The following is a 22,500-nucleotide window of genomic DNA, read 5'->3' as shown; positions in this document are numbered from 1 at the left end:
GGATTACATCACCTCTCACTAATCTCCTCAAGGGTAAACCCAAAGGACTGGAGTGGACCAAAGAAGCAGCCGCAGCCTTCCGCCTTCTTAAGAAGGAGTTCACAAGGGCCCCACTCCTGACTCATCCTGACCCAAATCTTCCTTTCGTGGTGGAAGTGGACGCATCCACCACCGGCGTCGGGGCAGTATTATCTCAACATCATGATACACCGCCCCGACTGCATCCCTGTGCCTATTTCTCTCGGAAGTTGAGCCCGGCGGAGCAGAATTACAGCATAGGAGACAGGGAGCTTCTAGCAATCAAGCTAGCCTTGGAGGAGTGGCGTCACTGGTTGGAGGGAGCCAAACATCCGTTCCAGGTGATCACAGATCACAAAAACCTCCAATACATCAAAGAGGCCAAGAGACTATGTCCACGTCAAGCCAGATGGTCACTTTTCTTCTCACGTTTTGATTTCTCCATTTCCTATCGTCCAGGACCCAAGAATCTAAGAGCAGACGCTCTCTCTCGTTTACACGAGCATCACGATCATGAAGAACTCCCAACGAAGATTCTTCCCGAACACATCTCCATTTGTCCGATCACCTGGAACGCTCCTCCAGTCGTTGCCACTCCGGAAGCCCCTGCTCCGCCGGGATGCCCTCCTCATCGGCAGTTCATACCACCTGAACACCGGGTAGATCTGATCCACTCCTTACATACCTCGCTAGGCACTGGACATCCAGGGATCAACAATACTCTCTCGCTAGTATCCCAACGATTCTGGTGGCCAAACATGGCAAGGGATGTGAGGCAATATGTTCAGGGCTGTAAGGACTGTGCCCAATCCAAGAGCCCACGTCATCTACCCGCTGGAAAGCTCCATCCCTTGCCGATTCCGAACCGTCCCTGGTCACACCTAGGAGTGGACTTTATCACTGACCTCCCTTCGTCAGAAGGTAATACCTGTATTCTAGTCATAGTAGATAGATTCTCAAAGTTTGTCAAACTAATCCCTCTGAAAGGTCTTCCCACAGCCTTTGAAACTGCCGACAATATCTTTAATCAAGTCTTCAGGTCATTTGGTATTCCAGAAGATATTGTGTCGGACAGAGGTCCACAGTTCATCTCACGTCTATGGAAAGCCTTCTTCAAGCTCCTAGGTGTGGCCGTCAGCCTCTCTTCTGGATATCATCCCCAAACCAACGGGCAGACAGAGAGGAAGATTCAGGAGGTGGGACGGTTCCTGAGGACCTTCTGCAGTGGTCACCAGAACTCCTGGAGCCAGTATTTGGGCTGGGCAGAATATGCCCAAAATTCACTGCGGCAACCCTCCACCGGACTCACGCCATTCCAGTGCGTCCTGGGCTTCCAACCACCGCTCTTTCCCTGGGATGGCGAACCATCTGATGTCCCCGCAGTGGATCACTGGTTCCGGGAGAGCGAGAGAGTCTGGGACGAGGCTCATCAACATCTGCAGAGGGCAGTCCGTCGAAGCAAGGTAACCGCCGATAGGAGAAGGTCTGAAGAACCCAGATACACACCCGGACAAAAGGTGTGGCTATCCACCCGGGACATACGCATGCGACTGCCCTCTCGCAAGTTAAGTCCCCGATTTGTTGGTCCCTTCACCATCGTGGAACAGGTTAACCCCGTCACCTACAAACTACAATTACCCTCTCACTACCGTATTCACCCTACATTCCACGTATCACTCCTGAAACCCTATCACGATCCTGTTCTTCCCTCCACAGAGCCTGACCACGAAGAGGAACCCCCTCCTCCACTGCTCCTAGAAGAAGGAGCCGTCTACGCAGTGAAGGAGATCTTGCGTTCCCGACGTCGTGGTGGCCAGTTGGAGTACCTGGTGGACTGGGAAGGGTACGGCCCCGAAGAAAGGACATGGGTTCCCAGAGCTGATATTCTCGATCCTAGTCTCATGGTGGAGTTTCATGAGAGCCACCCTGAGTTCCCAGCGCCTAGAGGCAGAGGGAGACCACCACGGCGTCGGAGGTGTCGGCCCTCAGGAGCGGGCCCTGGGGAGGGGGGTACTGTCATGGATTGGTCAGGCTCTCACGACCCCCACTCACGAAGATCACCATCACCTGACTTCTAATGAGCACACAGCTGCATCACATTCACGAGCACCAGATAAAAGCACAGCACTCCAGTCGCTCATTGTCCGGGCTCGTCTCGACGAAAGCGGACAACTGAGCGACCACTCAGCGTAGTCATCCTCAGCTAAAACAAACGATTTACTTACCTGTTCTCTTTGTATTCCTCCTAGTCTTCCTGGTCCTCCCGAATCGTCCTGTCTTCCAGTCCTTCCAAGTCTGTGTCATCCTCTGTCAGCTGTATCTGGTGTGTGCTGTCCATCCTCGTGTATTCCTGTTACCCAGCCACGGAGGAAAAGACCCCAACATCATTCCTGATCCTCCTGGCTATCCTTCATGTGCTCCTTGTTGTCATTTAATAAACACCCTAACGTTTCCTTACCTCTGTCTCCTGTCCGCTTCATAACATATATATATATATATATATATATACACATACATATACATACATATACATACACACATATATATATATATATATATATATACACATACATATATACACATACATATACATACACACATATATATATATATATATATATATATATATATATATATATATATATATATATATATATATATATATATATATATATATATATATATATATATATATATACACACATATATACACATATATTAATGCTGGCCAAATGTTAACCATGATAAAAACAATTTATCTTATACAGTTGAAGTCATTTCCCACATGATGTTTAACAGCGAAAGGAATTTTTCACAGTATTTCCTATAATATTTTTTCCTCTGGAGAAAGTCTTATTTGTTTTATTTCAGCTAGAATAAAAGCAGTTTTTAATAAAAAAATAAAAAATAAAAAAATAAATATATATATATATATATTTAAGGTCAATATTATTAGCCCACTTAAGCAATATTGTTTTTCAATAGTCTACAGAATAAACCACTGTTATACAATGCCTTTGCCTAATTACCCTAACCTGCCCAATTAACCTAGTTAAGCCTCATGACTACCGCCCTGTAGCACTCACTTTTTTAAGACACAGTGTATATATAATAATTCAGAAGGGTTAATAATTCTGACTTCAACTGTACATATATATTTTATTGTTACATATGGAAACTTACATTTGAATTTTTTCAGTATCTCAGGATGTACTGGATTATTTAGGCTTTAGTAAAATGTCACTATTTGTTTTATTCTGTAACATTTACATCTTCTTTAACAGTTCTTGTTGGAGCCATTTCTTCTGTTATTATGTTTAGACTGAAAAAATAATTGGATGATTTGAATATTATTAAGGTTACGTTTGATAATTATTGCATTTTATTCAGGTCTGAGTATTTGCTTTTTGTATATTATTCATGTTTGAGTATTTGCTTTATTGTTTTGATTTTGTGAATGAAGACTTTTATTCTATCGATGCAAATCGGGATTTAAGACAGCTACTGGCGCCCCCCAGGGGTGTGTCCTCTCCGCACTGCTCTTCTCCCTGTACACGAATGACTGCACTTCAAAAGACTCCTCTGTGAAGCTCTTGAAGTTTGCAGACGATACCACACTTATTGGCCTCATTCAGGACGGTGACGAGTCTGCTTACAGACAGGAGGTTAAGGAGTTGGCTGTCTGGTGTAGCCACAACAACCTGGAGCTCAACACGCTCAAAACAGTGGAGATGATAGTGGACTTCAGGAGAAACCCCCCTGCTCTCCCCCCACTGAGCATCATGGACAGCATTGTGGCAGCAGTGGAGTCATTCAGGTTCCTGGGCACCACCATCTCTCAGGACCTGAAGTGGGACACTCACATTGACTCCATTGTCAAAAAAGCTCAACAGAGGCTGTACTATCTTCGTCAGCTGAGGAAGTTTAACCTCCCAAAGGAGCTGCTGAAACAGTTCTACACCTCCATCATTGAATCAGTCATCTGCACATCAATAACTGTCTGGTTTAGCTCAGCTACTAAATACGATCTCCAAAGACTACGTCGAATAGTTCGGACTGCTGAGCGAATCACTGGTACAACCCTTCCTACTTCCCAAGAACTGTACTTATCCAGAGCGAGCAGAAGGGCTGCCAAAATCACTCTGGACTCCTCACACCCAGCACACTGCCTCTTTGAACTTTTACCTTCTGGTCGACGCTACAGAGCACTGCGCACCAGAACAGCCCGACACAGAAACAGTTTCTTCCCTCAGGCAATCCATCTTCTGAACACTTGATGATAGTAACTGTTGAACCAACATCACTACTTGCCATACACTTTTATACACATATACACTTATTTAACAACACACTTTAAATGCCAATTTGCACATAACAGCTGCACATATAACGTTGTATATAGTAATAAACACGTACATACACTTGTCAATTTGTATATTTGCATTCACTACTTACATCTATTTTTAAAAAATATATATTTATTATCTGTTTTTTGTCCTGTCTCTGTAATCCTGTTGCACTGTAGAAGCTCTGTCACGAAAACAAATTCTCGTATGAACATACCTGGCAGTAAAGCTCTTTCTGATTCTGATTCTAAGGTAGTAGGTGGGGTTAGGGAAGATGAAACAATTTCAGACCGTGAGTTTGTATGTGGTGACTGGTGCTACTGATTATAATATGATAAAAAGAAACAATGAAAAAGGTTTCACAAAGGACTCACACGTCATTGTGTGCCCTTACTGAGATAGTGGATTAGAGCAAAATGCCCCTACAGGTTTTATACCCAGGCTCATTCTGAGAACGTAGTCCCGTGGACGTTTCTGGAGACTACGAAATACGTAGCCGGGGGTACGTCCGGCTACATTTCATTTTTTTAAGCGAACGCTGCGGGGCGGTGTGACGCCGTTCCTTTCGGCGCTTGCCGGCCGGCCGCTCGCCTCCATGTGGAGGGCTTTCCCGCTGCAACCAGTTTGTCCGGTTAGCTCTTCGTGTACTTTGGCGGACTCGAGGCGCAGAGAGGGGCCGACCACAACGACGACCGGGTTCGAGTCCTGGGAAGAGCGGTTCCTGAAATCAGGTGAGAAAACAAAATCCAAAAAATAAAGCGAACCAGTTCGTCACAGGGTGAGAATGTGGTCAAAATCCGAAAACGTGGTAAAAATCAGACGAGGGCTTTTCTTTTTCTGGCTGGCTTTTGTGAATCGTCGTTGGTTGGGTTTAGGGACGGAGGAGGGTGGGTCGCCCGATTGGCCGGTCGCACGGTCAATCACCCTGTCGTCCAGGCAGACAGGCGGAAGGTCGTTCGACAGCGGCCTCTAGCGGGTTTACGCGAGGATGGCGCGGGAGAAAGCGCGCACAGCGGCCTCTCGCGGATTCGCGAAAACAAAAACTGCAAAAATACGTACCTCCCGGGACGTATTTCGCGGTCTCCAGAAACGTCCTCGGGACTACGTTCTCAGAATGAGCCTGGGTTGATTTTTTTTAACAAAAAATGTTCTTCCACCAAATACAGACTTCTTAGCGCTGAATTAAAACAAAAATGGTCATTTGTTGTCTAAAAATAACCACAAAGTGGGCATAAAATTAGACTATTTTATGCACAAAAAAGCTCTAAATGAAGTTGATTTGGATTTAAATTTAGGGAAGATGATGTCAGTAGTTTACAGAATAAATAAAAAAATTACATTTGACTCAAACCCAGAACTACAAGTTGTACATCCAGAGAAACTAAGAATTTTCTGAGAGCTGATAAGTTTTCTCTCTAACACTATAACATCCCTGGTGACACAATAGAGTAATCCTATGCTAAGTATAGTACACCGTTTATTAACACATAAATAAATGATCATTTTCATTTAATACTCATTTTCACTTGATGCACTTAACTAAAATGAAATATATATATTGAAATGAAATATATTATATTATTATATATCAATATAAACCATAACATCATCTCATCAGTGATACCAAAAGAACATTCAGAATCACAAATCCTTGAATCATGTTTGCTTTAAGAGTGAAAATAAATAAACTCATACATTAAAGGGATCTGACTAATTTAATTAGCCTGCAATTCACCAAGAACCTTTCGAAAGCTTTCCACACATACATCACCATCAGGATCTCTCATAGACGCCAGCTTCCAGGCCTCTTCAAACATCTCCTGAGCAATGTTCAGACCCACTTTCTGGAAAATCTGAGCAATCTATGAGTGAAATGTGATATGCCATTGGTCAACATGTGGAAAATAAGCATATTTATATACACTAATAAAGCAGAAATAAGACTGTTGACACAAAAATCACCTTAATGAAATAACATTGAGTTGCATCATCAATATGAGTATACCAAGACTTTATTAAATCAGTTTATTAGCTGGTAGTAAACTCAAACTGTAATCATTTGACTACCTTTGAGTATTCAATTTATGTCTGTTGTCATATTAAATATACCACAAAAGACTTTTATCTTCTCAAGAACATTTTGACTGCAGCACTTCTACTTATGCTGCACAAGATAGGAGGACATTTTTGTCTTCTGGTTGAGTTTGTAGATCTTTTGAAGCATAATCGGGGTAAGCAGCATGCCGTGTAAACACTCACTGATGGACTAAAACCCATTGAAAGGCACAGTTCACCCAAAAAATGAATATTTTACCCAGTCACTTGTTCAAAACCTATTTGAGTTTCTTTCTTAGGACACTCATTGACCAGCATACCAGCATTCTTCAAAATATCTTCTTTTGTGTTCAACACAAGAAAGAAATTCAAAGCTTTAAAAACCACATGAGGGAGAATAAATGATGAGGTCATTTTCATTTTTGGGTGAACTATCCCTTTAAATCAAAGTTATGTGACTCATCCATATTTTTGTCCTACTATGGAAGTCATTAAGTGTCAGCTACAGCATTCTTCAAAATATCTTCTTTTGTGTTCAACAGAAGAAAGAATCTTAAAGGTTTAAAAACCACATGAGGGACAATAAATGATGAGGTAAATTAAATTTTTGGGTGAACTATCCCTTTAAATCAAAGTAACACGACTCATCCATATTTTTGTCCTACTATGGAAGTCAGTAAGTGTCAGCTATCAGCATTCTTCAAAATATCTTCTTTTGTGTTCAACAGAGGAACCTCAAAGGTTTAAAACCACATGAGGGACAATACATGATGAAGTAAATTTCTTTTTAAGGTGAACTATGCTTTTAAATCAAAGTAACGAATTCTTCGAAAGCATTCTTCAAAATATCTTCTTTTGTGTTCAACAGAAGAAAGAATCTTGAAGGTTTAAAACCACATGAGGAATAATAAATGAGTTATTTATCATTTTTGGGTGAACTATCTCTTTAAATCAAAGTAACGTGACTCAATTTATTTTTGTCCTACTATGGAAGTCAGTAAGTGTCAGCAACCAGCATTCTTCAAAATATCTTCTTTTGTGTTCAACATAGGAAAGAAACTCAAAGGTTTAAAACCAACATGAGGGAAAAAAAATTATGAGATAGTTCACCCACTTTCTATGTGGAGTTTGCATGTTCTCCCCGTGTTGGCGTAGGTTTCCTCTGGGTGTTCCGGTTTCCCCCACAAGTCCAAAGACACGCATTATAGGTAAATTGGGTAAGCTAAATTGTCCGTAGTGTATGTGTGTGAATGAGTGTGTGGGTGTTTCCCAGTGATGGGGTGCAGCTGGAAGGGCATCCGCTGCGGAAAAAATGTGCTGGATAAGCTGGCTGTTGATTCCGCTGTGGAGACCGGTGATTTTAATTTGTCCTACTATGGAGGTAGATAAGTGTCAGCTACCAGCATTCTTCAAAATATCTTCATTTGTTTTCAACAGAAGAAAGATACTCAAAGGTTTAAAAACCACATGAAGGAGAATAAATAGAGTTAATTTTCATTTTTGGGTGAACAATCCCTTGAAATCAAATTAACGAGATTCATCTTTATTTTTCTGTCCTACTATGGGAGTCAATAAGTGTCAGCTACCAACATTTTTCAAAATATCTTACATGACCGCAGAAAGAAACTCGAAGGTTTAAAAACAACATAAGGGAGACTAAATGATAAGATCATTTTCATTTTTGGGTGAACTATCCCTTTAAATAAAAGTAATGTAACTCATCCATATTTTTGTCCTACTATAGAAGTAAATAAGTGTCAGCTACCAGCATTCTTCAAAATATCTACTTTTGTTTTCAACAGAAGAAAGAATTTTAATGGTTTTAAAACCACATGAGGGAGAATAATTCATCAGGTAATTTTCATTTTGGGTGAACTATCGCTTTAAATCAAAGTTATGTGACTCATCCATATTTTTGTCCTACTATGGAAATCATTAAGTGTCAGTTACAGCATTCTTCAAAATATCTTTTGTGTTTAATAGAAGAGAGAAACTCTAAGGTTTAAAACCACATGAGGGGTTATTTTCATTTTTTGGTGAACTATCCCTTTAAATCAAAGACTCATCCATGTTTTTGTCCAACTATGGAAGTCATTAAGTGTCAGCTACCAGCATTCTTCAAAATGTCTTACATAAGAAAGATACTTAAACGTTTAAAACCACATGAGGGAAAATAAATGAGGTAATTTTCTTTTTCGGGTGAACTATTCCTTTAAATCAAATTAACGTGACTTATCTATATTTCTGTACTAGTACAGAAGTCGGTAAGTGTCAGCTAACAGCATTCTTCAAAATATCTTCTTTTTTGTTCAACATAAAAAAGATACTCAAACGTTTAAAACCACATGAGGGAAAATAAATGAGGTAATTTTCTTTTTCGGATGAACTATCCCTTTAAATCAAAGTAACGAGGCTCATCCATTTTCTTTTTTGTCCTACTATGGAGGTCAATAAGTGATAGCTACCAACATTCTTCAAAATATCTTCTTTTGTGTTCAGCAGAAGAAAGAAACTCAAAGGTTTAAAACCACATGAGGGGTAATTTTCATTTTTTGGTGAACTATCCCTTTAAATCTAAGTAACGCAACTCATCCATGTTTTTGTCCAACTATGGGAGACAATAAGTGTCAGCTACCAGCATTCTTCAAAATGTCTTACATAAGAAAGATACTCAAAGGTTTAAAAACCACAAGAGGGAAAATAAATGACGAGGTAATTAAAATGTTTAGGTGAACTATCCCTTTAAATCAAATTAACGTGACTCATCTATATTTCTGTACTACTACGGAAGTCGATAAGTGTCAGCTAACAGCATTCTTCAAAATATCTTCTTTTTTTGTTCAACATAAAAAAAGATACTCAAACATTTAAAACCACATGAGGGAAAATAAATGAGGTAATTTTCATTTCCGGGTGAACGATCCCTTTAAATCAAAGTAACGAGGCTCATCCATTTTCTTTTTTGTCCTACTATGGAGGTCAATAAGTGATAGTTACCAACATTCTTCAAAATATCTTCTTTTGTGTTCAGCAGAAGAAGAAACTCAAAGGTTTAAAAACCACATGAGGGAAAATAAATGACGAGGTAATTAAAATTTTTGGGTGAACTATCCCTTTAAATCAAATTAACGTGACTCACCTATATTTCTGTACTACTACGGAAGTCGATAAGTGTCAGCTAACAGCATTCTTCAAAATATCTTCTTTTTTGTTCAACATAAAAAAGATACTCAAACGTTGTAAAAATGAGGTATTTTTCATTTTCGGGTGAACTATGCCTTTGAATCAAAGTAACGAGGCTCATCCATTTTCTTTTTTGTCCTACTAAGGAGGTCAATAAGTGATAGCTACCAACATTCTTCAAAATATCTTCTTTTGTGGTCAACAGAAGAAAGAAACTCAAAGGCTTAAAAACAACATGAGGGGTAATTTTCATTTTGGGTGAACTATCTTTTTAAATCTAAGTAACTGACTGACCCATATTTATTATTTTTTGTTCTTACTATGGAAGTCAATAAGTGTCGGCTATAGCATTCTTCAAAATATCTTATTTTGCGTTCAACAGAAAAAACTTAAAGGTTTAAAAACCACATGAGAGAGAATAAATGTACGATAATTATAATTTTTTGGGTGAACTATCCCTTTAAATCAAAGTTACGCAACTCATCCATATTTTTTTGGTCCTACTATGGAAGTCAATAAGTGTCAGCTATAACATTCTTCAAAATATCTTCATTTGTGTTCAACAGAAGAAACAAACTGAAAGGTTTAAAACCATGAGGGAGAACAAATGATGAGGTTATTTTTTATTTTTAGATGAACTATGACTTTAAATCAAAGTAACGTGTCTGTTTTCCAGAACTCACCTCCCCTTTGGTGCGAGGACTGAAAAACTCTTGTTCATGGACTCCGTAGAGGGAATGTAGAGGAGGATGCAGCAGATCACGAGCCGTTGCTTGGTCTCCATAGTTTGTCCTGTCGCTGATGCTTTTGATACGAGGAGCAGGAAGATCAGCCCGTATTGATGGCACTCCATATGTGTGATAATCTAATCAGCAAATTTTGGAAATCAGAAAAATCAGATACTTTCCTCCTGCAGTAGTGCTCCTTTAACCATGACATATAAAATCATAATCATTAAGAATATTTGATGATATGAATATATGATTTGTATAGTCAGATACGTTTATTTACTAACAATAAATCAAGATTTCCCAGCAAAACAACAACAAAATCATAAGGCTGATGATTTAGCAATTTAAAAAAAAAGATCGATCAGAGCATGTAGGAGTTTGTTTAAAGAGATTCAGACGAGACGTGGGAGACTCACTGGAGGTAGAAAGACCACCGACAACAGCGTTGATGAGAGAATTAGACGTAATGAACTTGTTCTGCACAGTTCTCGGTCTGGATAGAGTTATAGGGGTCTTTTTGGTGCTTCCCTCTTCAACAGGCTCCAGATCTTCAGGTTTAACCAGAGGCTCCACAGTGCTGGATTCCTGCAGGTGTGTTCGTTGCATGTTGGCTGGAGCTGTCCAAGCCACACGCCCTACAACAAACAAACCATAATTAAAATACACATACATAATTAAATTCAATTTTAAGTAAAATCCCAGCCATGAACTTGGTAAATTCATATAACCCATAAACTTTAAATCAAAATAACCTCCCCTAATGCAGGGGTGGGATCAACCTGTCACTCACATGAGTTCCACCAATAGAAAACCACTACCTTCCAATCATCTAATCAATTTCCATGGACAAAATCAAGCCCCGCCCAACCTTTGTTCTCTTCCAATAGCTGCTTTAGTCAGACGTGTAACAAGAGGGAAAAATAACAATCACAATTTCCACGTTATGCCGGCTTTAACATGACAATTTGTTGTTGATTTTTTTTATTTTTGATTTTGTTGTTGAATTGTATGTTTAAATAGGTTACATAACATTGGTGTTACAGTTTGTTTCGTCTATATACACTTTATTTATCAGCAGTACGTCCATTTTAGTGCTCTTTTACAATTGCTTTGTTCATTGTATAATTTTGGTATTGTTTTTAGGGAGACCATTTTACCATCTATTCAGGGACAACTGATAAAAAATAGCCTTTGTGGCAAATTCTGGTGCATTTGCAGCAATGCTAATTAATGTACACTGTCCCAAACAAACGAATAATAAGATATACTGTAAATAAAGCTACAAAAAATGTCTCTGCTGTTTTTGTTTTATTAAACAAAGCATTTTATTGTATACAATAACAAAAAGTGCCATGTTTTCAGACATGCTTATATTACTTTTAGACACAACACAAACATTTTAACTTCAGAAGAAGTAAATCAATATATGCTGGAAAAACTTAATGTGCGCAATATACTGACACCGAGGAAAATAAACTGAATAACTTGAATAAAGTCATTATTTTTGTTTTACATCATGCAGCTATGGAGGATGAGGGAGCTCTCAGATTTTACGTAGAATATCTTTATTTGCGCACCAAAGACAAATGAAGGTCTCAGGGGTTTGAAAAGCCATGAGTGTGAGTAAATATTCAATTCAGTTTACTTGTATAGCACTTTTTACAATATGCTGCACAAAAAGTGCCCATTATTACATTACAGTCAAAATCAGAAAAGCTAAGGGGTTGTGTATAGTGTGGACAGAATATAAACCTAGTTAAAGGTGCTGTATGTAAGTTTGACACCCAGTGATTGAACAAGGTATTGCACACCTGGTTCAAAACACACGCAAGAGCAGGTTGCAGGTTGATGACACGAAAAAAGGCTGATTTAAATCGTGTTCTAATTAAAAGCAACAGCATAAAAGGAACATTTTCTGTATTAAAACAAGTTTTTGTCTCAACCAACACCTAAAACTTATATTTTAGAAAAGGTTTCTATTTCTACAATATGTAGTGTCCTTACAAAAAGGTGAGGTCTATGTGTATAACAATAATATCCAGCTGCAGGCCCGCAGAACCACACACGTTCTAGGCACACACAATCTGGCACACACAATCTAGGCAAACCATATATGGTTACGACGGATGTTAATGTTATTAACGTCTTCTTGGACATCGTCATCGATATATTTTGATATATATGGTTAATAAATATTGTACACAGTAAACAATAGTGTTTACTTTATTTCACAAATATTGCGATCGAGACAGGCGAATAAGGAGCGTTGTTTCCGATAACTATTCAATATAATAGACTGAACAGATTTCTATCAGTGATCACGGATGATCAGTCGTTATTATCTGACAGAGTCAATATCGCAGATACTCGTTTGCTCGCCTTGCTGAAAGATCTAAATTGGACAGGTTTATTTTATATAATGGATTCATTCATAATGAAGGAAATAATTGCAAGTTAATATAGGCAATAATACATTTTACATGTAATAAATGTATAACACTATATTAATATTTTACTCAAGCGATTTAATAGTGTGCATTTGCTTAATTTTCTAATAACTTTTTAATTAATGATATGCCACATTAAATACAGTAGTAGGCTTAATTTACAGTAAGCAACATATTGTTTTTAAACCAAAATGTAGCAATAGAAACAAATTAACTATTAATAATTAATTTAAAAAAATAATAATAATTAAATATATATATAACAGCTGTGACAGTTTAGTAAAAGATAGTAGTTTATAATCAGATAATCAGTTAAGATGATCAGTTTATAACTATATTATATATTGTTTAACTATTGTAATTAATTTTAATGTGACACATTATTGTTTGCTTTTTATATTTTACAACAAAGTGATTTTAACCAAGTATGATAATATTAAGATCCTGAATAAGTTTATTACACTTAATCCTACAATTAGACGGTCTATTGTGTTTTCTTTGTGTATGTGGACACATGAATAAAGTCATAAGTGTTTAACCAATTATTTTTATTTACATAATTTGAGTTTAGAAACTGCAGAGATGTTAAAATGATCGTTATGATATAATAATAAAGACTGAAATGGGAAACCATATTTGTGAAATTCAGTAGGTAGCGATAATGCTAAGGAATGAAGTTACCATATATGGTTTGCCTAAATCGTGTGTGCTAGATTGTGTGTGCCTGAAACGTGTGTGGTTCTGCGGTTCTGCAGCTGGATATATTTTGTGTATAATACAAGTGTATTAAGTGTTTGTTGTCCTCGAAGTTCTACTATAACTTATTTGAAATATAATCTTAATTTCTGGGTGGACTTACTCTTTACTGCCAGTTCACACCGCTTCAAAAGATGTTAAAAGCAGACAATGATGACTACTGTAATTACAGCACATCATTTCTCAAACATTCGCCAAGCAGAAAAAAGCTGAAAACCTCTACTAGACACGAACAGAGGTAACACGCTGTTTCAACTAAATTAGACAACATGTCTGTTTCCATCTGTCTGTAGTGAGCATAGTGTAAACTGGGCAATAAAATTCACCTCCAGTAAGAATATTCTGCTCCATCCTGTTGATCGGCATTTTGTCTTTCCAGTTGAGAAAATTGGAAAACTCCACAAAGTCGATGAGTCCGTCTTTATGAACATCACAGTAATCTATGAGCTCATCCAGCAGTGGGTCACTGATGATCATGTTAAACTGGTGGCATGCTTCTCTGAGATCCTCCTTATCGATCTTGCCTAGACCTTTCTTTGGCCATATTCAAATGAAAAGGTAAACATCAAAACCAGACAGCAAAACAATGTGTTATAATGCTCTTGTGTGCATTTTAGTTAGTTTAAACAATAACTTTTGGTGTGTTTTGTTTTTGTTTTGTTCTTCAATTTGAATGTGAACGTCATAAAAGCGTGGAAAATGGAATGGCAGTAAGCTGGATCAGACACAATTTTTTAACCACTTCATGTATTTTTTGGTGATAGATTGATTTATAAAGAATTTAGTTTGATATAATTTTGAATTATATATTCTTATTTTGCATATTTTAAAAGCTAACAACAGTTAAAAACAGAACAACATGAAAACTAAGCAACAAAGAAACTAAAGTAAAACATACACGCACTACACTACCTGACAAAAGTTTTGTCGTCGATCCCAGATGAAAGAGCAACAAATAATAACTTGACTTCTAGTTGATCATTTGGAAAAATGGCAGAAGGTCGATTTTTCTGATAAGTCATCTGATGAACTGCATCCCAATCATCCCAAATACTGCAGAAGACCTACTGGAACCCGCATGAACCCAAGATTCTCACAGAATTCAGTCAAGTTTGGTGAATGAAAAGTTATGGTTTGGGGTTACATTCAGTATGGGGGCGTGCGAGAGATCTGCAGAGTGGATGGCAACATCAACAGCCTGAGGTATCAAGACATTTGTGCTGCCCATTACATTACAGACCACAGGAGAGGGCAAATTCTTCAGCAGGATAGCGCTCCTTCTCATACTTCAGCCTCCACATCAAAGTTCCTGAAAGCAAAGAAGGTCAAGGTGCTTCAGGATTGGCCAGCCCAGCCACCAGAAATAAACATTATTGAGCATGTCTGGGGTAAGATGGAGGAGACATTGAAGAGGAATCAAAATAGTCTTGATGAACTCTGGGAGTCCTGCAAGAACGCTTTCTTTGCCATTCCAGATGACTTTATTAATCAGTGATTTGAGTCATTGCAGAGATGTATGGATGCAGTCCTCCAAGCTCATGATGGAGTCAGACACAATATTCATTCTGTTTCCACTGCACCGTGACTTTATATTCTATACTGGACATTATTTCTGTTCAGTGACAAGACTTTAGTCTAAGCAAAGTCAGACCTTACTGTCCAAATTAAATCATTAAAAATCAAGGCATGATCATATTTTGTTTTGGTAAATTAAGTGTAATCTAGAGGCCTTTGCCTTTCATATAAGCCACTTCTGATACTAAATGATCAACTAGAAGCAGGGGTGTAGCAACCGGGGGAATGGGGGGGATCCGTCCCCTCACTTTTAGAGACAGACCATTTAGAAACAGGTGATTAATAATTATATGAACTTTTAGAGACAGACCATTTAGAAACAGGTGATTAATAATTATATGAACGTATGATCTCATAAAGCCCCCCCCACACACACACACTTTTAAAATGTCCAAAACAGTTATTATTTGTCATTCCTGAATGTTGGAAAGGTGAAAAGACTAAATAAATAAAATAATAATAAATAAAACAAAAAAAAGGATGAGATCCAGTATAAACCAATGGGAAAAACTATTTGTCAAATCAAATCATGTGGTACTGTTTTTATATCATTCAAAAATGGATTCCATATCTTTTAAATAATTTGCCCCTTTCTCTCAAAGAATATGTGATCTTATTTTAATAAATTAGCAAAATTACCTGTTTAATAAACAAGAAAATGGAGTGAAATGTGTTCGAAAACAAAGTCGGCAATGAAACGTCAGCAGCCTTACTCAAAAGTCCAGACTTTTTGGTAGCAAAAAGGGTCAGTTCACCCAAAAATGAAATTTCTGTCATCATAAACCCATCCTTGTTCAGACCCCATTTGAGTTTATTTCTTCTGTTGAACACAAAATAAGATATTTTGAAGAATGCTCTTACATGGCACCCATTGACTTCCATAGTATTTCTTCCCAGAAGCCAGAATTCTTCAAAATATCTTCTTTTGTGTTCAACAGAAGATGGAATCTAATAAAGGTTTAAAATGACATTAGGGAGAATCAATGATTATTTAAGTTTCATCTTTGAGTGAACCAACCCTTTAACAAAAACTATGATTTGGTGGTTAAGGGTGTATTGTTTCTATTATCTGACTACATCAAAACAACTCCCGCATTGAGAACTGCTTCAAACCTTGTCATAGTATCTGAACGCTTCCAGCAATGAGCTGAATTTCTGGTAGTTGGACTTCTTGAGGTGCTGGCGGACGGCGCTAACCAGTGCCCGCTGTCGCTCTTTACCTTTCAGATATTCGCCAGGTGGAGTTTGATAGAGGAGGTCAACAGCGCCTGAAGAGACACAGGAAGATTCTTGCAAAATCCATCATAAGCATAAACAAACGTTTTTAGTACATACAGTTCTAGGATTTATTTATTATATTTGTTTGTTGGTTTATTGCCACATCAATATCTTTTGGTTATTTTATGACAAGATTAATATACCGGTAGATAAAAACTAGAGTTAGGGAAAAATTAATCGTGATTAAACCGCATCCAAAATAAAAGTCTTTGACATAATATATATGTGCATATTTTATATTTATATTTTATTATATTTATATTATTATTTATGTTATTATATTATTATATTTTATTTATTATAATATTTATTTATTTATTTATTTATTTATTTATATGTGATAGAAACAAAACTATACAAAACCATTTTGTTAGATAGATATTTAAATTTATATACAAGTTATATCATTCATTCATTCATTCATTTTCTTTTTGGCTTAGTCCCTTTATTAATCTGGGGTCGCCACAGTGGAATGAACCGCCAACTTATCCAGCATATGTTTTATGCAGCGGATGCCCTTCCAACAGCATCCCATTCATTCATTTATTCATTTTCTTTTCGGCTTAGTCCCTTTCTTAATCAGGGGTTGCCACAGCGGAATGAACCACCAACTTATCCAGCATAAGATAAGTGTATGGATGTTTCCCATCACTGGGAAACACCCATACACTCCCATTCACACATATATACTACGGCCAATTTAGCTTACCCAATTCACCTATAGCGTGTCTCTTTGGACTGTGCAAACATGCAAACTCCACAGAAATGCTAACTGACCCAGCCAAGGCTTGAACCAGTAACCTTCTTGCTGTGAGGCAACATCGCTACCCACTGTGCCACCATAACAAATACACATTTTATATCTAACTATAAATAAACATTTTCTCAAATATATTCATGACTGTGTGTATCTATATATACACACACATGATAAATATACACAGAACATGCATTTAAATTATGCAAATTATAATAAAAAACTAATAATAATATTATTTTGGACGCAAGTAATCATGATGAATTTTTGCCCAGCACTAATAAAAACATATAGTATAACAAATAATAAAATCTTTATAATCTAATACAAGATTATACAAACAAAAATAAATAAATAAATAAATAAATAAATAAATAAATAAATAAATAAATAAATAAATAAATAAATAAATAAATAAATAAACAAACAAACAAACAAACAATTTCCCAGTGATGGGCTGCAGCTGGAAGGGCATCCGCTGCATAAAAATGTGGATATGGAAAAGTTGGCAGTTCATTCCGCTGTGGCAACCCCTGATTAATAAAGGGACTAAGCCAAAAAGAAAATGAATGAATAAACGAACAAACAAATAAATAAATAAAAATATTATAAGCGGTTTTGAATTGTTTCTTGTGAGCTTTATGCACTCTGTTTCACACTGATTACAGGAATGTCCAAGTTGAAACTTCACAATCATGCTTTTCACACTAAGAAAGAATAAACCAAACATTCCCAACAATACTGGCTGCTAATTTATTTCTGACATATCAAACTCTGAATGTGACAGACTATTCAAATTACCAAAGCTGTCAGGTTTCATCAAGACTCCAAATGTGTGATCACTGGGAACGTTTAATGTCTCCGCAATTCTATAAATTAATGCACAGACAGAGAGATGATTTACACAATGGCAGAAACTGTGAAAATGTCATTAGTATTTAACAAAAAAAAATGCTCTTAATCACGACTTACGGATCATGAACTTTGCCTATTTGTGACTGGGTCTTCTCTCTCAAGTCGTCGCAGCGTTCCGGAGCTAATTTTGCGCTGTTGTGCCTTAAGACATGAAGATTAATTAATTGTTCATTTCTGATAATGTTGTCATTCATGTCGCTATATTAGTTTGTCATTAAAAGCTTATTTAGACCATTTAAAATTAAATACGAGTCGTCGTTATAAGCTGAATATTGAAAATGACAGACATTCATAACAGCTGTCAAAATAGAGAACATGTTGACCCTTTAACCTTCCTGGAGGATTGATTATTCGACAAAATATATTAATTTAGCAAGAAATCTTTGATTTCCTTAACCATTGTGCTGGGATTGACAGTGTTGTGTGCATAATAAGATTCTAAAAAAATAAAATAAGCATAAAAAGGCTGATATTTGTTTATATAACACACAAGGAACTGCGACTGGAAATTTTCCTCAGAGATTTTGGTGCATATTGAAATGATAGCATCACAGTTGCTGCAGATTTGCCAATCTCCCGTTCCACCAAATCCCAAAGGTGCTCTATTGGATTGAGGGCTGGTGACTGTGGAGGCCATTAGAGTACAGTGAACTCATTGTCATGTTCAAGAAACCAGTCTGAGATGATTCACGCTTTATGACATGGTGCGTTATCCTGCTGGAAGTAGCCATCAGAAGATGGGTACACTGTGGTCATAAAGGGATGTCAGCAAGAATACTCAGGTAGGCTGTGGTGTTCACATGATGCTCAATTGGTGCTAATGGGCCAAAAGTATGCCAAGAGAATATCCCCCACAGCATTACACCACCACCACCACCAGCCTGAACCACTGATACAAGGCAAGATGGATCCATGTTTTCAAGTTGTTGACGCCAAATTCTAACCCTAACATCCTGTTGCAGCAGAAATCGAGACTCATCAGACAAGGCAACGTTTTCCCAATCTTCTATTGTCTAATGTTGGTGAGCCTGTGTAAATTGTAGCCTCAGTTTCCTGTTCTTAGCTGACAGGAGTGGCACCCGGTGTGGTCTTCTGCTGCTGTAGCCCATCCACCTCAAGGTTGGACGTGTTGTGCATTCAGAGATGCTCTTCTGCAGACCTCGGTTGTAACGACTGGTTATTTGAGTCACTGTTGCCCTTCTATCAGCTGGAACCAGTCTGGCCATTCTCCTCTGACCTCAGGCATCAACAAGGCATTTGCATCCACAGAACTGCCGCTCACTGGATATTTTCTCTTTTTCGCACCACTCTCTGTAAACCCTAGAGATGACTGTGTGAAAATCCCAGTAGATCAGCAGTTTCTGAAATACTCAGATCAGCCCGTCTGGCACCAACAACCATGCCACATTCAAAGTCACGTAAATCACCTTTTTTCCCATTCTGATGGTCGATTTTTACTGCAGCAGATCATCTTGACCATGTCTACATGCCTGAATGCATTGAGATGCTGCCATGGGATTGGCTGGTTAGAAATCTGCGCTATCGATCTATCTATCTATCTATCTATCTATCTATCTATCTATCTATCTATCTATCTATCTATCTATCTATCTATCTATCTATCTATCTATCTATCTATATATATATATATATATATATATATATATATATATGTATATATATATGTATATATACTCAGTTCATGATCCTATTATATTTATAATCTCTCTAATTATATATGAAATTGATATAAAAAAACAGAACACAGATGTTTGCATCTAAACATTTTATATAATATCATATTTAAGTTTTCAAGGTTTTAAGGTTTACAATTACCTATTTAAAATGCAAATGAGTCAAATAAAGGTTTTTATGGATAAATTAAATGGAAAAAATGAGATTGTTGGTGTCTAAAGATCAAAATAATTTCAATAAATACTTCAAAAAATTCAATGAATGTGTTTCTATGAGCTTACATTAGTGAGTCACAGGGCCAGTGGAGACATTTGGAGATGTTTCTCCCATCATTATAATGAGGCGTAGAAACACCAAACCTACTTTCTCTTCCATAGTGACTCCAATTGTACTTCCTGTCTACATGCTCTCCTGCAACAACAAAAACTAAATGCATTTTTCTGAAGCAATGCCAAAGTGTGCAGTGAAGAAAAATACTGCAAATCAGCTAAAATGCTAAACTATAAATGGTCAACCAAAAGACTGACCTACAAAATAGGAGCCGTGTGAGCGAATGTAGAGCTGATGTCCCTCGCCCGCTTCTTTCTTCACCTCATCTGCAGTTTTGGGTGGATTGATGACTTCACCTCCATTAGAAACTGCATTTAAAAGAAATCACCCACACTCTATTGAACAGTCTTTGAATTATTCATTCATAACCACACAAGTGAGGTTTCACTATTACTCTTACAACAGAGTGTTGTGACACCAAAAGTAGTTTTCTCTGGGTTAAGCCAGCTTGGTAAACCGGGGCCTTGAACTTGTGACCTCCCGAGAGGAGCTTTCTGATTGGTGCTATGACTGATTTCTTGTAGTTGTTGCAGCCTCTCCTGGAAGCGTGTTTTTGGTGCAGGGTTGACTATTGAGCCAGCCTAAAAAATGCAGCGCACAAAGAAAACATTTTATTATCGTAAAATTACCCAACACTCAATGACTACTTTATATTGCATTTATTTATTTGGCAGATGACTAGGGCCAGACGGAATCTGGTATTTCTGAGCAGAATTGTGTTAAAAATCTGTGGATTTATGCGGAATGATTTTGGGAGTATCATAAATAAAACTTTAATATATAAACTAAAGAGTAATACCTTTTTAAACTTGTATTTGATGTTTACAATGCAAATCCAATTAGATTCACTTTATTTGGTAAACAAAGCAAGTCTCTCATATAATATCTCTACTAAAAGACAGAAAATATTACTGTACAAACTGTATTGTAAATAAATCATATGGACATTTTTATATTAGTCAATAATATTACTGAAATTAATTTAAAAACTGAATAAATATAAATTTACACACATTTACACAAGTAAATAAACAGAATCAATGATGAGCTAAAAGAAATCTGTGAATTCTGTGCACGCTTATTCCGTCTGGGCCTACAGATGACTTAATCTAAAGCACATTACAAATGAGAACAACAGAAGTAATCAAAGCAGAGCAAAAATATGTAAATAATATGATAATTAATTCCCAAACAATCTGATATATGACAATATATGCTAATTAAAAATGACATACAATGTCATGTTTGGATTTCACATATACAGAAATATGTCATTTTATGCAACTTTTTAAATTATACACATTGCAAAAATATTACAAATGACAAAGATGTTCATACAGTTGAAGTCAGAATTATTAGCCCCCCTTTGATTTCTTTTTTCTTTTTAGATATTTCCCAAATATTGTTTAATTAGAGCAAGGAAATTTTCCCAGTATGTCTGATAATATTTTTTCTTCTGGAGAAAGTCTTATTTGTTTTATTTCTGCTAAAATAAAAGTAGTTTTGAATTTTTTAAAACACATTTTAAAAGGTCTAAATTATGCTAAATTAAGCTTTTTTTTCCGATAGTCTACAAAACAAACCATCGTTATACAATAACTTGCCTAATTACCTGGGACTAATGTGACTAATGTCACTTTAAGCTGTATAGAAGTATCTTGAAAAATATCTAGTCAAACATTATTTACTGTCATCATGGCAAAGATAAAATAAATCAGTTATTAGAAATGAGTTATTTAAACTATTATATTTAGAAATGTGTTGAAAAAATCTTCTCTCTGTTAAACAGAAATTGGGGAAAAAAATAAATAAACAGGGGGTTAATAATTCTGACTTCAACTGTATATTCAAATACATTTACATTTACGTTTAGCAGACGCTTTTATCCAAAGCGACTTTCAAATGAGGACAAGGAAGCAATTTACACAACTATAAGAGCAGCAGTGAATAAGTGCTATAGGCAAGTTTCAGGTGTGTAAAGTCTAAGAAGCAAAGCATTAGTAATGTGTTTTTTTTTTTTGAGAGAGTACAGTTAGTGGTATAGCCAGAGAGGCAGTTACAGATTAGGAAGGAAAGTGGAGACTAAACAGTTGAGTTTTTAGTCGTTTCTTGAAGACAGCAAGTGACTCTGCTGTTCTGATGCAGTTAGGGAGTTCATTCCACCAACTGGGCAGATTGAATGCGAGAGTTCGGGAAAGTGATTTCTTCCCTCTTAGGGATGAAACCATGAGGCGACGTTCATTCACAGAACGCAAGTTTCTGGAGGGCACATAAGGAGCAAAGCCAGAGGTCGCTTTGTAAGCAAACATCAGAGCTTTGAATTTGATGCGAGCAGCAACTGGCAGCCAGTGCAAATGGGTGAGTAGCGGAGTTACACGTGCTCTTTTGGGTTCATCAAAGACCACTCGTGCTGC

The 22,500-nt window shown here is 37.0% G+C and overlaps 1 protein-coding gene across 1 annotated transcript in view; it reads right to left on the bottom strand.

The window, feature by feature from the left end:
- Window positions 1-6,079: 6,079 nt before the first annotated feature.
- The window catches only part of efhb (EF-hand domain family, member B), a 21,370-nt gene continuing 4,949 nt past the window's right edge, over window positions 6,080-22,500 (bottom strand). The window contains exons 4-13 of the mRNA XM_056475671.1: window positions 20,487-20,667; window positions 20,284-20,394; window positions 20,038-20,167; window positions 18,119-18,202; window positions 17,948-18,015; window positions 16,225-16,379; window positions 13,863-14,070; window positions 10,750-10,968; window positions 10,286-10,467; window positions 6,080-6,226 (exon numbers count right to left, since the gene is read on the bottom strand). Of these exons, the coding sequence (XP_056331646.1) occupies window positions 6,080-6,226; window positions 10,286-10,467; window positions 10,750-10,968; window positions 13,863-14,070; window positions 16,225-16,379; window positions 17,948-18,015; window positions 18,119-18,202; window positions 20,038-20,167; window positions 20,284-20,394; window positions 20,487-20,667 (1,485 nt within the window). The remainder of the gene's footprint in view (window positions 6,227-10,285; window positions 10,468-10,749; window positions 10,969-13,862; window positions 14,071-16,224; window positions 16,380-17,947; window positions 18,016-18,118; window positions 18,203-20,037; window positions 20,168-20,283; window positions 20,395-20,486; window positions 20,668-22,500) is intronic.

Source organism: Danio aesculapii, chromosome 16 (genome assembly GCF_903798145.1).
Source record: "Danio aesculapii chromosome 16, fDanAes4.1, whole genome shotgun sequence".
In the NCBI taxonomy this organism is placed as follows: domain Eukaryota; kingdom Metazoa; phylum Chordata; class Actinopteri; order Cypriniformes; family Danionidae; genus Danio; species Danio aesculapii.
This window is presented reverse-complemented; position numbering and strand designations above follow the sequence as displayed.